The sequence below is a fragment of the Labrus mixtus genome, chromosome 11, assembly GCF_963584025.1.
Source record: "Labrus mixtus chromosome 11, fLabMix1.1, whole genome shotgun sequence".
In the NCBI taxonomy this organism is placed as follows: domain Eukaryota; kingdom Metazoa; phylum Chordata; class Actinopteri; order Labriformes; family Labridae; genus Labrus; species Labrus mixtus.
In genome coordinates, this window is record NC_083622.1 from 8,515,404 (window position 1) to 8,529,574 (window position 14,171).

The 14,171-nt window shown below is 43.2% G+C and overlaps 1 protein-coding gene across 2 annotated transcripts in view; it reads left to right on the forward strand.

The window, feature by feature from the left end:
* The window catches only part of dgkb (diacylglycerol kinase, beta), a 72,502-nt gene that overhangs the window by 8,705 nt on the left and 49,626 nt on the right, over positions 1-14,171 (forward strand). Inside the window, exons 3-7 of one of the 2 annotated variants that reach the window (XM_061049816.1) lie at positions 1,701-1,777; positions 3,303-3,323; positions 3,877-4,024; positions 7,292-7,429; positions 11,722-11,771. In XM_061049816.1, coding sequence (XP_060905799.1) covers positions 1,701-1,777; positions 3,303-3,323; positions 3,877-4,024; positions 7,292-7,429; positions 11,722-11,771 — 434 coding nt within the window. The remainder of the gene's footprint in view (positions 1-1,700; positions 1,778-3,302; positions 3,324-3,876; positions 4,025-7,291; positions 7,430-11,721; positions 11,772-14,171) is intronic. The other variant, XM_061049817.1, reaches the window with a different exon arrangement.

The following is a 14,171-nucleotide window of genomic DNA, read 5'->3' on the forward strand; positions in this document are numbered from 1 at the left end:
TGTTGTTGCTATGTCTCTCCTCATCGTTGGATCTAGAGTCCCTCGATACATTGTGGAGTCTTTTCCTCACAGCGTGTAGGATGATGCTCTCTTGGGTTTTATTTCCATTCATTCAGTCGGTGTGTGTGTTTTTTTTTTTTTTTTAAAAGAGACTGAGGTCAGATATCCAATAAACTCCCCGCTGCTCTCTCTGAATCACTTCAGAGCCAGAAAGTTGAGCTTCTTGTTTTTTTTGTCTTTTTTTTTTGTTGCAAATATTTCCTTTGTGGGAGGCTTGGAAGGAGTATGTTGAATTAAAGAAGAAAACGTTTCAAAGATGTGAGGCCAAACGATTAAGCTTGAAATGAAAACAACGTGGGATGAAAAAAAAGAAAGAAGAAGCGGAGATGCAAAGGAGGACTAAAGAGTCTTAGTGTGTGTGCATGTCTGCGTGCAGGCGTGTGTACACGCTCGACGGATCGGGATAATCATGTTTCAACGAGCTGCGGGCGTCTCTTTGTGCTGCTAAAGGTTATAAAATATCCCGTTCTGTGTGCGGCAACAATAGGCATCACCTTCCCTCCTCATTCCTCCCTCCTACTGTACACCTCTCCTCCTCCTCATTAAAGCGAGCTGTGCACACTTTCATAACATTTTTAATAGCTCTGTGGCACGTCAGGCCCTTAAGATCCGCCTCACAACAATTAAAACTCATCTTCATGCGAGCTCGTTGCTGTTGTGCTGCAGAGTGCAGCGGCTTCACCGAGGGGGAAATCCTTTTTACCTTTCAGAGTGAATCATTTAAAAATGTGAAATTAGCGCTGTCCTCCGATTACTGTGTGCTGCACGACGCTTCAATCATTTAGCCCGAGTGAGAAAAGAAAAAGTGTATTTCAATTTATGGGGGCCTGCTGAATGAGACGGGCAATCTGCAGACACATAATCACAGAGCAGACGTCGTGCTAATAAAGATGGTCAATAATGAAGACACACAAACACGTGCAGTTCGGTGTGAGGCGTTTGTTTCTACTCGCTGTTTGTGAAATTTCATCTTGAGAAAATGAAAGAAGCAGAGCCATCGGTGACCGAGGCGGGAGGATGCCACAAAACTACAAAAAGCTGATCAGAGGAGTTCAAATGCAAAGCTCAACAGACGCAAATGATCAGCAGCTCAGTCTGTAGGGACTGTAGAGGGTCACTGGTTCAAGTCCCGGTGTGAACCAAATCTGGACGTTGGTCTGATAGCACCAATACACCAAGTCAGATTCCTTGTATGTGTAAATGTATTTGGCAATAAAACCTGATTCTGATTCTGGTAGCTGGAGAGATGCCAGTTCACTTCATGAGCACTGCTGATGTATCGTTGAGCAAGGCACTGAACCCTCACAACCAGCTCTGACATCTCTCCATTATGTCCTGTTTGTGCATGTGTGTGTGTGTTTCAGCCTGTGTGTGTGTGGCATGTTCAACAACAGAGAGTATAAATGAATTTCCCCTCACAGGATTAATAATGTTTATTGTTTTCTTCTTCTGTCATTATTATCCTACAACACCTGCAGTTTGTAACCGTGAGGTTTGCAACTGTTTGCTTCACCTTGTTGTGTTAGAATAAACGGGGAGATACAGTATGTATGTGAACATGATGCATTGTAAAGACGCTCCATGTTGAAATCATTCTCCCATCACAAAGCCACTAACTGATCCTCGTCGTGCGTCCTCAGACTCCACCAAGAAGCTGAAGGATGTGCTGCAGGAGTTCCATGGAGACGGTGTGTTGGCTAAATACAATCCAGAGGAGGTATGTACAGTTTACACTCCGTTATACAACCCACAGTTTATAGTCTATTAAATACAGTCCTGACTGAAGCTCCCTCATAAAGCATCCCTCTCTGCCTATAAACAAAAAACCAAACGTGTTCATTTCCTTCCGCTAATCCGTCTGTTTTTGTTGCTTTCTGTTTCAAATCTTAAAATCATTTCTTTAATGTGAAGTGAGTCCCCGAGGTGCAGAACACACAGTATACTACTGCTGCCCTAAGAGGACATGCATCTATACATTTTATTTTACTCCAATTTCCTGTGAAATGGAGAACATCTTTTGTGATATCTCTGGATGCTGGTTTTCCTGTGATCATGAGTCAATCTCAAGCGTCAAGGTAAACTGAAATGTTTCAGTCGTTTTCACTCAAGATCTCAAGAAGTCAACTTATTATCACGGGGGAAAAAAACAGCACTTTTATTAAATCAGGTAGACGGCATCTGAGGCTCGCATGAAGGTCTGCAGGTCACACCTACACATTCACACACTGATGGTAACTGTCGCTATGTAGTATCATCCATCAGAAGTAACTAATCCACCTTAGCAGCGGGAGCAATTCGGGGTTCAGTGTCTTGCCCAAGGACACATCGGACATGTTACCCAGTGGGGGATCGAACCCTTAACCTTCTGGTTGAGAGACAACGACCGCTACCAACTGAGCCACATCCGCCCCCATAAGTGTGTGAGGTCACAGGAAAGCTAAGAATAATCCTGACTCGAACTCACAGTTGCACATATCTGTATGCACACAAATACAAGATTACCAAGTGTTTATTTATTTTATTTGAAAAGAGAACGAGAGAAAGAGAACAGTGTTTCCCACAGAATGACGCGATACCTTTTTGGTAAAACCGCTCTCTGAAATTTACTCGCCAAGCGGAAAATCTACCCACATTCGGCGCTTGGCGGGTGTTCATTTCAGAACCTGGGAGCAAGGCACTTCAATCGGTGCAGTGGCCCTTCTCGCTCTCTCTCTCTCTCTCTCTCTCTCTCTCTGAAGCTGATGTGATTCTGCTCTCTTGGTTTTGCTGTGTCTTATCTCTCCTTGCACACACCTGGACTCTCGCTCTCTCTCTCTCTCTCTCTCTCTCTCTCGTTTTATGAATAAATTAAAAATTAAATAAAAAACAGGTCAGATATATACTTGGGCGGCCCGCCCAGGTATTGCTATGTGTGGGGAACCACTGGAGAATGCATGTCAGCAGAAAGTCCCAGGAGCATCCTCCACGGTGTTAATTCTCTATTTTCATCCTCTGTGCATGAATGACTGTTGCATTCAGTCTGATTTGCCCCGACTCTGCCTTCAGCCCACATCAGCAAACATTACAAACCTTCAATGCAGTGACGATAAATCCGGAGTATTTCAAACTGAAAGCATTAACTCTAATTTAGAGAACTTAGAGAAATTTTTAAGAACTGTCATTAATCTCATGTTGAATGTAATGACGTTATAACATCTGTGATCATGTTGGGTTTCTTTCTTTCTACAATGCTGCCGGTTTAGAAGCAGGAAATCCTCTGCCAGGTAACACCTGTCTCCTGTCTCTTCTCTCTCTAACTTGTTGTCGGTGTGTTTTGCAGAGTGCTCGTGTTGTTTCTCCCTGAATAACTCGACTCTCTTTGTCGGCGGTAAAAATAAGTGTGAAATAAGAAACAGAATGACTGCCTTTCTGGAGGAGGGGCGACCATTTTCCATGGAGAGATTATTCCTCCAGAACATCTTCTCTGAGGTGTGTTTATGGGTGAAATGTGGGAAATTCAGCTCACAGCTCAAGTGAGACTTACAGTTAGAAAAACAGAGAGCGGAAAGGATGACAGCACATGAACGGTTTGCAAAAGATTAAAGCTGTAAAAAGTTGAAAACCTTTCTGAAACGGCTTCACCGCCCACAGCCTCGACGACACTTTGACACTTGGATTTTTAAAAAAGCAGAAATCTGCAATGTGGAATAGTCAAAAGATTTACCTCCAGTGGAAAAACAAACCAACTACTCTGTGAGGCTCTTTATTCCCTTGAGGACCTCGAAGGCAACACCTGCAGCTCATTCTCTGTTTCTGCTGTGATTTTGTTGATTTCAGGAGATTGACTACGAGGGCTTCAAGGTGTTCATGCAGACGTTCCTGGAGAGCGAGCTCCCCGAGGAGTTCTGTCAGCACCTCTTCATGTCGTTTAGCAACAAGGGACCAGAACCCAGTCCATCATCTTCTGACAAGCCAAGGGTGTCTGGTGAGTGTAGAGGGTGTCCTAAACACGGATTGTTTTCGGTCGTGTGCGTAGTTACTGTCGGCTGCTGCACGCCATTACCTTACTCCTGCAGCTTCTTTAAAAACCGCTTCTCAGATCTTCTCCTGCGCGTTACTTTCTTCAGTGAGTAAAAGCTGCATCATTTCTGTTTCTGTTGAATGCATCAGATAAAAACAGATTCCCTGCCAAGGCCGGCCCGGTGGTACAAAATGTAAATTGTAGTGCCGAGGCTGCCAATAGTCTTGGCAGTGCTTTTTGTTTGTTTACAACGTTTTGTACTGATGTCTCATGCTGGTGTGGTAATGGGTTACACATATTAAAAAGGTTTATGTAACACATCAGAGCAGTGCTGTTTGATTCAGATTTCTTCCTACTGTGACGGTTGGCTTCTCGTGCGTTTGACTGCCTGGATTCTCAGGGAGAAAATAACATCTCATTTAAGAACCTCTTGATTTAAAAACGACTTTTTGTGGTATCAATGAGCAGGGACTCATGGGGCTAAAAAAAAGGCCCTGGGCTTTTTCCAAAATTTAGGCCCACAGTCCATACACGATTTCAGGTTTAAATAACCACTTGCCAGCATTTCAAGATACTATACCACAAGCCTACTAGACTGAAGATATTCACAGATTATAACGTTTCACAATCAATGATCATTTCTGAGGTGTTTATTTATAACAAAACAAAAGTATTTCAGAACTCTCTCAAAGAAGGTAGTCTCCCTGTCATCTTTTGAGATGCAACTATCTTCAGCCTGAATTAACAAATGATTTAAAATATATATATATATAGCCTATATATGTTGTTAGGCAGTATACATAGCCAGTTGATTGTATAACATCAGATGCTTAAGAATTACCCTTAAATAATCTATTCAATATTTCGTCAATATCAAAACCCTAACCTTTAATAAATTAAACTGTCCAAGTATGAGGACAATGGCTGTGCCTAGGCTACTTTTAATTAGGCTCTGTCATTTTTTAGAAAAGAGGACAAAACACAGTATTTGTGTGTGTGAGAGGGAGAGAAAGAGAAAGAGGGCGAGAGAGATAGACTACTAATAGGCCTACGTTCCCTCCCCAAAACGCAATTATTTTTTGTGTCATCTTCCAATTTTTCTTATCAATATCAGAAGTGACACTGGAAACTAATTAAATAAAAAAATCACGAAATGACGGTGTTATTTTATTATTTTCCATATTGCGTTATTGGTTCGTTCGTGACATTTCACGCATTAACTTTGTCGGCCACAAACACGTCAGGTTGGACTGCCCTGAGTCGTGGTGAAAACTCGACGTTCATAGCAACATAACCCAAATAAATAGGTTAGCCTATTACAGCCTGCTTATGTACTGCTTCTGCAACTTACCAGCACCTCTCGCTCTTCTTCGCTCGTCTGTCCCTGCACCACCGGGGGATGCTCTGTCTCAACCTCCTCCTCTTGGCCGCCCTCCGCAGTCTTGCGTCGCTCAATAGGCCTATTAAATATCTCAGTAAGCTTTTTACATTTTGATGCCTCCGCCTCTAATGATTTGGCCCTCTCCTCTTTCAATTTCTCCCAGCCACCTTTCTCCGTACCTCTGTTGTTTTGACGTTAATATCCTTGATAATTTTTTTTTCTTCTGATGAGCCACATAGGCCACATAAAGGGACGGCCGTTCTGGACTTGGACAGAACGTCCCGTTGGTCGGTCCGCCCCTGTCAGTGAGTCCAGCAGAGCGAGAGCTGTTCTCTGTTAAGATCTGCACTCCTTGTCATTGTTCTACCTTTTAATCGTCTCACAGATATGAAGACACAGTGGTGTATTCAGTGGTGTAGTGGTGGAAGAAGAAGTGGGTATACTTAATTTCCCCCTTAAATGTTTTTAGGTGACCTGTCTATCGGAGGAAAAACTGCCTTTGTTATTAACAGTGACATGTGAGACTACTCTTGCTCAATCATTTAGTACATACTAGTCAATCGGAGACAGAGTAAGGATCCCTTCACCATCTCAGGAAGAAATTGCAGCAAACTACTGAATATTGTCAATCAATGGTGTGAATCAGAGGAGAAGTGGGTATACTCTATGGAGACTGAAAAATAAGTGGGTATACCCTGCACTACACCACTGCTTGCATTTACTACATAAAAATATGTATTGTGAGAACGCCGTTTGCAGGATTGGCCGTCATTTCCCTCTGAAATCACAAGCTGTTGTTATTTCATACTGCTCTAATCTGTGCAAGGCGAGGTGGAACAAGCCAGAAGAAGCATGCAGCACATACTGAAGACACATTAACGCCTCTGCAGAATATCTTCAGTTGTCCCAACAGAGCAGCCACCAGAGGGTAATCAGGTTCAGGAGTTTATTTTTAAAGTTATCATGTTGAAACCGCATTGAAGCCTTCCACCAAAGACTGTGACACTAACAATTAGTTAGCTAACATTAAAATAACTTTCAACATCGAGAATGCTGCCTCTCTCTCTCTCTCTCATGTCCACAGCACGGCCCGGTCGCCTGTTCACTGCAGGTTGTAGCTTTGGCAGCGGGCGGAGGCCATCTCCCGAGAGGTATGACGACTGTACGGCACTAGCTAAAAACTGCAGATACTGTTTGATACAACAGCTGAGGCCGAGAGGACGAGGATGGTCGCCCTGGCAAACCGTCCTGAACTGAATCCGCCCCTGCCTGAACCTGAGCCCGTAAACAGCTCATCACTGCGCATACAGAGGGCGCTCTATTACGCAACAATATAGACGCAAACACGGGTCAAGAAGTGGTGTTTTTAAGTCATTCTGTACTGGGAGCATTATTTGAGAAGGGGATAATTGTCCAATCGAGATACGCTTCCCCTGACATCATAAAGAACCGAGTACTAAAACTTTCTCCCCATAATTAATATAAAGTAATTTTGTTCTGGTAGCATTATTTGACAGAGGATAAGGATCGCCTCTGCTGTTGTTTCACGCTATAAGAGGTTGGCATTTTTTCAACATGGCAGCACAACTCGACAGAACACCGGCCATATCTAATAAAATATAAAATAATATCAAGAATTAAAAACAACAAGATCAGTTTGAAACACAGCGCAGCGTTTAAACATTTAATCCAGAGTAGTTTTTCTGTTTTTTTTTTAAGCAGACGCCCCCCCACCGCTGATCGATGCGTCTGTATGACTCATGTCAGGCGTCCTGACCCAGCAGGTTGTTGGGCTAACATGAGAGGCGGTGTGGAGGATGTGTTGACCTTTCCTCTGCGTCTCCCCGCAGGGCTGAAGCTGATCAAAAGCAACTCTACCCCTCTGAAGACCCCCGCGCTGCCCAGACCTCTGGATATGGTGCAGCTGAAGGACATCGTGTGTTACCTCTCGCTGCTGGAGGGCGGGCGGCCTGAGGACAAGCTGGAGTGTGAGTGTCGCTGAAATACCACGAGTCTTTGCTTCGTCTGCTGATGTGCAACAGGAGGTCTGACGTTTGGCAGAATGTGGAAGGAGAGATATGTCCTCAAGCCAGGTTTTTGAAACCCTTAAAAAACATAAATAAGAAGATTAAAAACGCGGTTTAACCTTGGAGGGTGATGAGCAGGTATCAGAAGTGAGACTTGAGCAGAAAGATTAAAAAAAAGGGAGGGAAGAAGGTAATACCGTTAATCTGTTACTTAGAAGCTGACCTTTCAGGTTTTAACAGCTGCAGCAGCCTTAAAGGGACAGTTCAGTATTTTTGAAGCGGGGTTGTATGAAGTGTTTGTCAATAGTATATTAGCCACCGCAGATGTCGGTCAGCTCAGCCCCTCTGATGAGAAAACGGCTAAAAGAGCTAAAAAAAAGAACGTTGGGCTAAATGTATGCTATATTGAAAAAATCACACTGGTTTACTTTTCCGCTGCTACGTTGCAACACAGCCCAAAAAGTTGATTTGAACTTCAATCGTCAGTCAATCCTTCCTTTTAGTCCTCTCGTTCCTGTTGTCCATCCTTCCTTGCCGCTGAGGTGGAGGTCGGAGCAGGCCGTGCATGAATGAGGACGGCGGTGTTTGTGAGGACGACCTAGTCTGATGTTGGCGGCCAGGCGTCGGGGACGTCGGGTGGTAGTAGTGCCCGATCACCTCGCTGAAGGTTAAATCATGCCTTCAGGAAGGCAAATAGCCAATCATAGTTTGGTATTTTGGTGCAGCATCTTGGGTGGCCAATCAGATTTAATTGGGGCCCCCGTCCCCGTCCACCGCTGGACGTGCCCCTGCTCCCGTCTGTGCGGGAAAATCTCCCACTCTGGGGTCGAGTGTAATAGATACACGGATGACCATGATGACGATATTCAGGATGTTTTTAATGCTGATTAGAACTCTCAAGAACAGCTGTCGATGTTGTGCTCTGCCCCTGGTCACTTCCTGTCAGCGCCTCTGGTCACTTCCTGTCAGCACCTGTGATTCCAATCAGACTTAAAGCTGTTTGTTTGCACTTCCTGATGTCAGTTCCTCCTCTTTACTTGTGTTGTACTTACTCTCTGATGTACGTCGCTTTGGATAAAAGCGTCTGATGAGTGAATTGGAGAAAAGGTTAAACTCAGTAAAATGTCAGGGGGGCGGGCTGTCCAGAAATCTAATAGAAGTTTTCAGGAGTGCATGGATGAAGGGGCTTTAGGAATTCAAAGTCTGGCCTGATGAATTAAATGTTCCTCTCTGCTGGTCGGTGATTTGAATCCTGTGTGTGGGTCTTTTTCCTCCCTCTCTCCAGAATTAATCAAAGTTGTTATTTCTTTGTTTTTCTGTGAACTTGCTGGTTCACCTGGAATTCAAATCCAAGGTTGGAAGCGCTCCATATCCTGCTACCTCTTCATTTAACAGGCCGAGTGTGAAATCTACCTTTTTGAACTTGGACTACACTTTCTCTATCGAAAGTTTTGATTTCCTTCAGAAGCGTTTCCAAAATAAATTAGATAAATGAATCCACTCGTGTGAAACACAAAAACAACTATTCTGTCCAGCTGCCGAGTCCAAGTATCTGCCACTGTGTGAATCATTATCTGTGAGAACACCTGCACAACACCTCTTTATCACACCGGGAAATTGATTGGCTCCACGCTCGTAAGGTGTTTGTAAAGGACACAAATGAATAAAGCATCTATTTGTCATCCCTCTTTTTGACTTCTCACTACTCTCTCTGTCAAACAGAGTTCTGAATATGTGATCGCACTTCAACTTCTTATCCGAACTAATAAGGTTTTCATTTGTCGAGCTTCTTCTCGCCTTCAGAAACATCGAGCTCTGAGAAATCCAGAGTGTGAGGTTAACATGACAGACTCGAACAAGCACAGAGTCTCGATCAGACAGCGTGTTCTTTACAGGCTCCATTAGAGGGACGGACATCAGGTTTTTCTATAAGCAATACTACAGATCCCAAAGTCTTGTATAAAGTAAATGAACTCGAGCTTGTATATTTCTTTTCTAGTCCTCTGACTTCTTCTCAAAGCACTTTTACACCGCAGGTCACACCTACACATTCACACACTGATGGCAAAGGCTGCTGAGTAAAGAGTCCATCAGAGGTTATTCAAGCAAGTTTCAGACGGGTTTGAAGTCAGTTATTCTTATTCTTCTGTCTTTTTAGAGGCGGTTGTCATCCAAACACCTTGAGCAAGGCATCTGACATATCCGTTTTGGACGCCCCTCGGTTTGCCAGATATGAGAGCAGTCATCAGGTCAAACCAACAGGTGTTGCAGCGATGGAAGCGGGCAAGAGAAGTGGTTCAGATAGAAGTGATTGTACCCGACCTAAAAAGCCTCTGCATGTTTCTAATAAGCTCCACGAGCAGAAACGTGCTCAAACTAGGATCAATGTTGGAGATGCTTTTGAAAAATGGAGAGAGGTTAGAACGCAGAAAGGTTTACAGACCGATGCAGAGCTGGATAAACACTGAAGCTTCAGTGTCCACCACATGGCGACCTGCGTGAGCATCGACTCTAGAGAGGAGGGGGCGGGGGGAGACAGCTCTCTATGATGTTTTGAATTTGGACTGCAGTACCCATTTTAAACACTAGGTGTCAGAGTTCCATACTGCTCCTTTAAGATATAAAAGATTTTTCAGCCGACATGGTTTCTGTTCTTTTCTAGATTCAAAGTTGCAGCTTGTCTTCATGTTGATCTTCTTCATCTCACTTCTTAAGAACGCCGTGTCTGTTCCCACATCTCTTAACTGCATTTATCACATCATTTATTCACAAGGTTACACAGCTTAATTGGACTTCAGGTTGTAGTTGTTTTTTCTTGTCCATGTGTTGAATTATTGATCCGACCGACGCTCATTAAATGAAGGAATGACTAAATAATTCAGCCAATGCTGCCTGCGTGTGAGCACATCATGGATTTAACTATAGAAGTCTTATTGAGCAGAGTGTCTCCTTCCTGTACTCTGCTGTTGTTTCTGTGGTGGAGGCCTCCCTCTGCTGGACAGTTCAGGAACTGCTCTGAATACAATACAGCCTTCTGTGCTGATTTTTCTCTTTCAACATAGCATGTTTCCTGAATGTCTGATCATACAGTAAGGTCACTTTATCATTTCACTCACTACACATCTCACTGATTGAACCTTTAAGAGTTTTTAAAAAGATTTAGTTTTTGAGCTTTTGCGTCGAGGCTATTTTCGACCGGACAATGGACAGAAGAATATACCAGGGAGAGATAGTGTGGAGCAGGAAAGGAGCCCAACCCAGGACCCCCTCACCTGGAGGACCTCAGCCTCTGCAACATCAGCACCCCCATACATATTATATTACTCAGTTTCCCCTTAAAGAGTAGTTTTAGGCTGTTTTCTCGAGATCACCACTTGAGATAACAAGGACAGTAGTCCCAGCAGAAAATGTTGACCTCCGTCTCACTGTCGCTGATTTACATGCAAATAATGAAATGCTGTTTTAACAATAGATGGATTACTTGACGAGTCCTGAGCCCTGGAAATGGCTGATCTCTTTCTAAATTGATTGGGTTTTTCTCACGCTTGATTTAAGATTTTTATTTTTCTCTCCTGAGTCTCAATCGCGGAAGGTTTTCTCCGTCCAACACGCAGCAGATTGAACTGCACTGCACAACAAACTCTTTCCATCTTTTGCACTTGAGTCCGTTTAACGGGGCGTCTGACCTTGAGTAACCACAATCACCTCCTGGTAACACCATCACCATAACTCCCCTCCTTCCCTTCTCTTTCGCTCCAAAACATCACACCCACACAGGAAACTGGCAATTAGCTCCTCGTTAGTGGGGCTGACGAGAAGCCATGTGACGTCCTCATGATGTCAGTAACTACCTTCTGCTGCACCTCCATTAGGTGGAGGTGGTGTGAGCACCTTTTGAGGCTGGTGATTATCATGGAAAGGTTTTTGTTTTTCTGTGGTTTACGATTCTTTTACGTTGAGACTTCATGAATCAATGGGATGAAAGAGGACGAGCCAATCACAGCTGATTTGTGGTGACACATTTGCATTGTTGCAGCATTCAGCATTCTCTGCAGAGATTGTGTGTTTGCTTTGTGTTTGCATCATGCAGTGAAGTACACAGTGACATTAACACAAAGAGAGGAGGGGTCGGGAGGGGGAGGGTTGGGGTTGTGCTGAATGGAGAGCTGTTGCCAATAACTGCTTTTAATGTCTACTTCAGAGCTTTGGGAGGGTGCAGAGCGCTGCCTGACATTTTGTCTTTGTCTCCACAGTTATGTTTCGACTCTACGACACGGATGGAAACGGCTCTCTGGACAGCTCGGTACGTTTTTCTCCTGTTTAAAGAAAACTTCCCCTCATTTGCAAAACTGCAAAAAATGTTTTCACACATGCACGCCTGGAAAAATTCCAGAAAATTGTTGGGCATGGCTTCCCCTGAAACCTTTCTGAGCTGCATTGATACAAGAACCAAACTCCTGAAATCGTTTTCAGGGTGAGTTGCATGTGTGAACGCAAACAGCCAAATATTTCACACAAACTTTTTACCCAGAATTTCTCCTGCCACGCCCAAGTTAAAGTCAGGGTTGGTAATTTCCTCCAGATCCACTTTTTAAGATTTTGGTAGAAATTGTCTTTAGGTCCTGACAGAAATGAATAACTCATGTTCTCTGAAAAAAGGAACGAAGAAAATCCGTCATCTGTAGCAGTTTGTAAGTCCGTAAAAAACTTCGACCAATGTCTGACACGAGGTACCAATCTGGTGAACCAATCAGACGCCTCCCTGTCTCCCTGCTCGCTCTCTACCTCTTGTGTTCACTAGCCCACACTCAGCGCGTCACCGATGACAGAGTTTATACTGTGAGTTTACTTACCGCTGAAGGAGACATGAGGCAGAGGGAAGGGGGGCGGGTGCAGACGGAGCACTGAGGGAATGCTACTTTCAAAATCATGCTAGTTTTTCAAAAATGACCAACCCTGCCTTTAAGTTTAAACGTGAAGTCGGGCTGAGCTGACGTGAAAACAACCAGTTGACTGACTTTCAGCTCTTTGTGTTTGCGTTCCTTATTTGTGCAGGTTGTACTTGAAACCATCGAGATAACAACATTAAACTGATGCACAATCAAACGACATCATTGTAAATGAGGGAAACCTCAATGATTTTCGAGGCTTAAATGATGGTTGATGATACAAATAAACAAAACCTGCAGGAGAGAAGAAAAATAGAGGACATTGGTAACAAACAGAATGTGCTTAATTTATTCAATGTACAGAATTATAGCTCTTATAAAAGTTACTCAGTATTATCTACAGCATTTATATTTGTCCAGTTTGTATTGAAATGCTGCTTCAACGTTTTTAATTCATGCGATCGCTGCCAACACCAACCGACACATGATAAAGATATGATGACAGAAAATAGATGAAAGAGAGAAATAAGTGTAGCCTGGGTTTATTTATGAATGAAGGAGCTGCAGTGCTTATGTATGCGTGTTCTATGTTATATAGGCGTGTGTGTGTGTGTGTGTGTGTGTGTGTGTGTGTGTGTGTGTGTGTGTGTGTTGGGGGGAGTTAACGAGGAGGGTGGGGTCTGAATTAGAGGGTTAAGAGGGCGACTGCGAGGTGAGAGTGGGCGGAGGAGGTTTTGAAATGAATCCCGTTATTAGTTTCACATTATTGTCTCGGAGGGCGGAGTGGACTGAAACAGAGGAGAGAGCGTACATAATGACGAGGTTTACATTTATACTTATCCATCCAACGTTTATAGGACTTGTTTAATAAAGAACCTTTCATTTGGTCAAAGATCTTACTGTAAGGACAGAAACATTCAAATCTAAAGTATAATCTAAAAAACAAACAACCCAGTGAAAAACAAAAGAACTAAAAAGAAAGAAGAAATAGTTTTGATAGGAACAAATGAGTTAATTGTTAATAATAAGGAATAAATGGTACAACAAAATATGACACAATAATACCAACTATGATACAGTGGTTTGATATTATACACTACGGTACGATATGAAATGTTACTGTAAGGTACAATAAGATAGAATTTGTTATGGTACGATAGATAAGGTACGACATGGTATGATTCGGTATGTTATTTTACGATATGATACTGTACAATACAGTACTGTACGGTCCACACACTCAATGAACTGCAGGATTTTGCACTTATGCACTGGCTTCATTTAACTAGACCCGGAGGTTGCCACTTGGTCTCGCCCTGCCTTCGTGGTCTTGGTCCTGGTCTTGATCCTAAATGTCTCGGTCTCGGAGAGAGCTCTGGTCTCGGGTATGTCTTGGTCTCGCTTGGTGTGGTCTTAACAACAACACTTCTTCATAGTTCAAGTGTTGCCCGAGCTTTTTTGACCTCTTGGAAAAAAAAAAGGTTGAACATTTTAGTTCAGAGTTCATGTTTGTGTTTTGCTCATTAGTTACCTCATTTCTCCTCTAGCACTTCAAAAAAGTCTGCTTCTTACCATATCACACCGATTTATTCCGACAAAAACACTCGTTCTGTTTTATTTGATCTCTTCTCTGTCCGTACGTTGTCTTTCACATCACGTTTTTCCTCGTTTGTGTGACATCTTGTAAAACATGAAAAGACGCTCCAGAGGATGTCAGAGTCTATGAGGTGTTTGTAAAACCTCCAAGAGTTCGTACTGAATCATTAAGAGACTTTAAACAAGGAGAAGAACTCCCAAATCCGTCCTGAAACTAC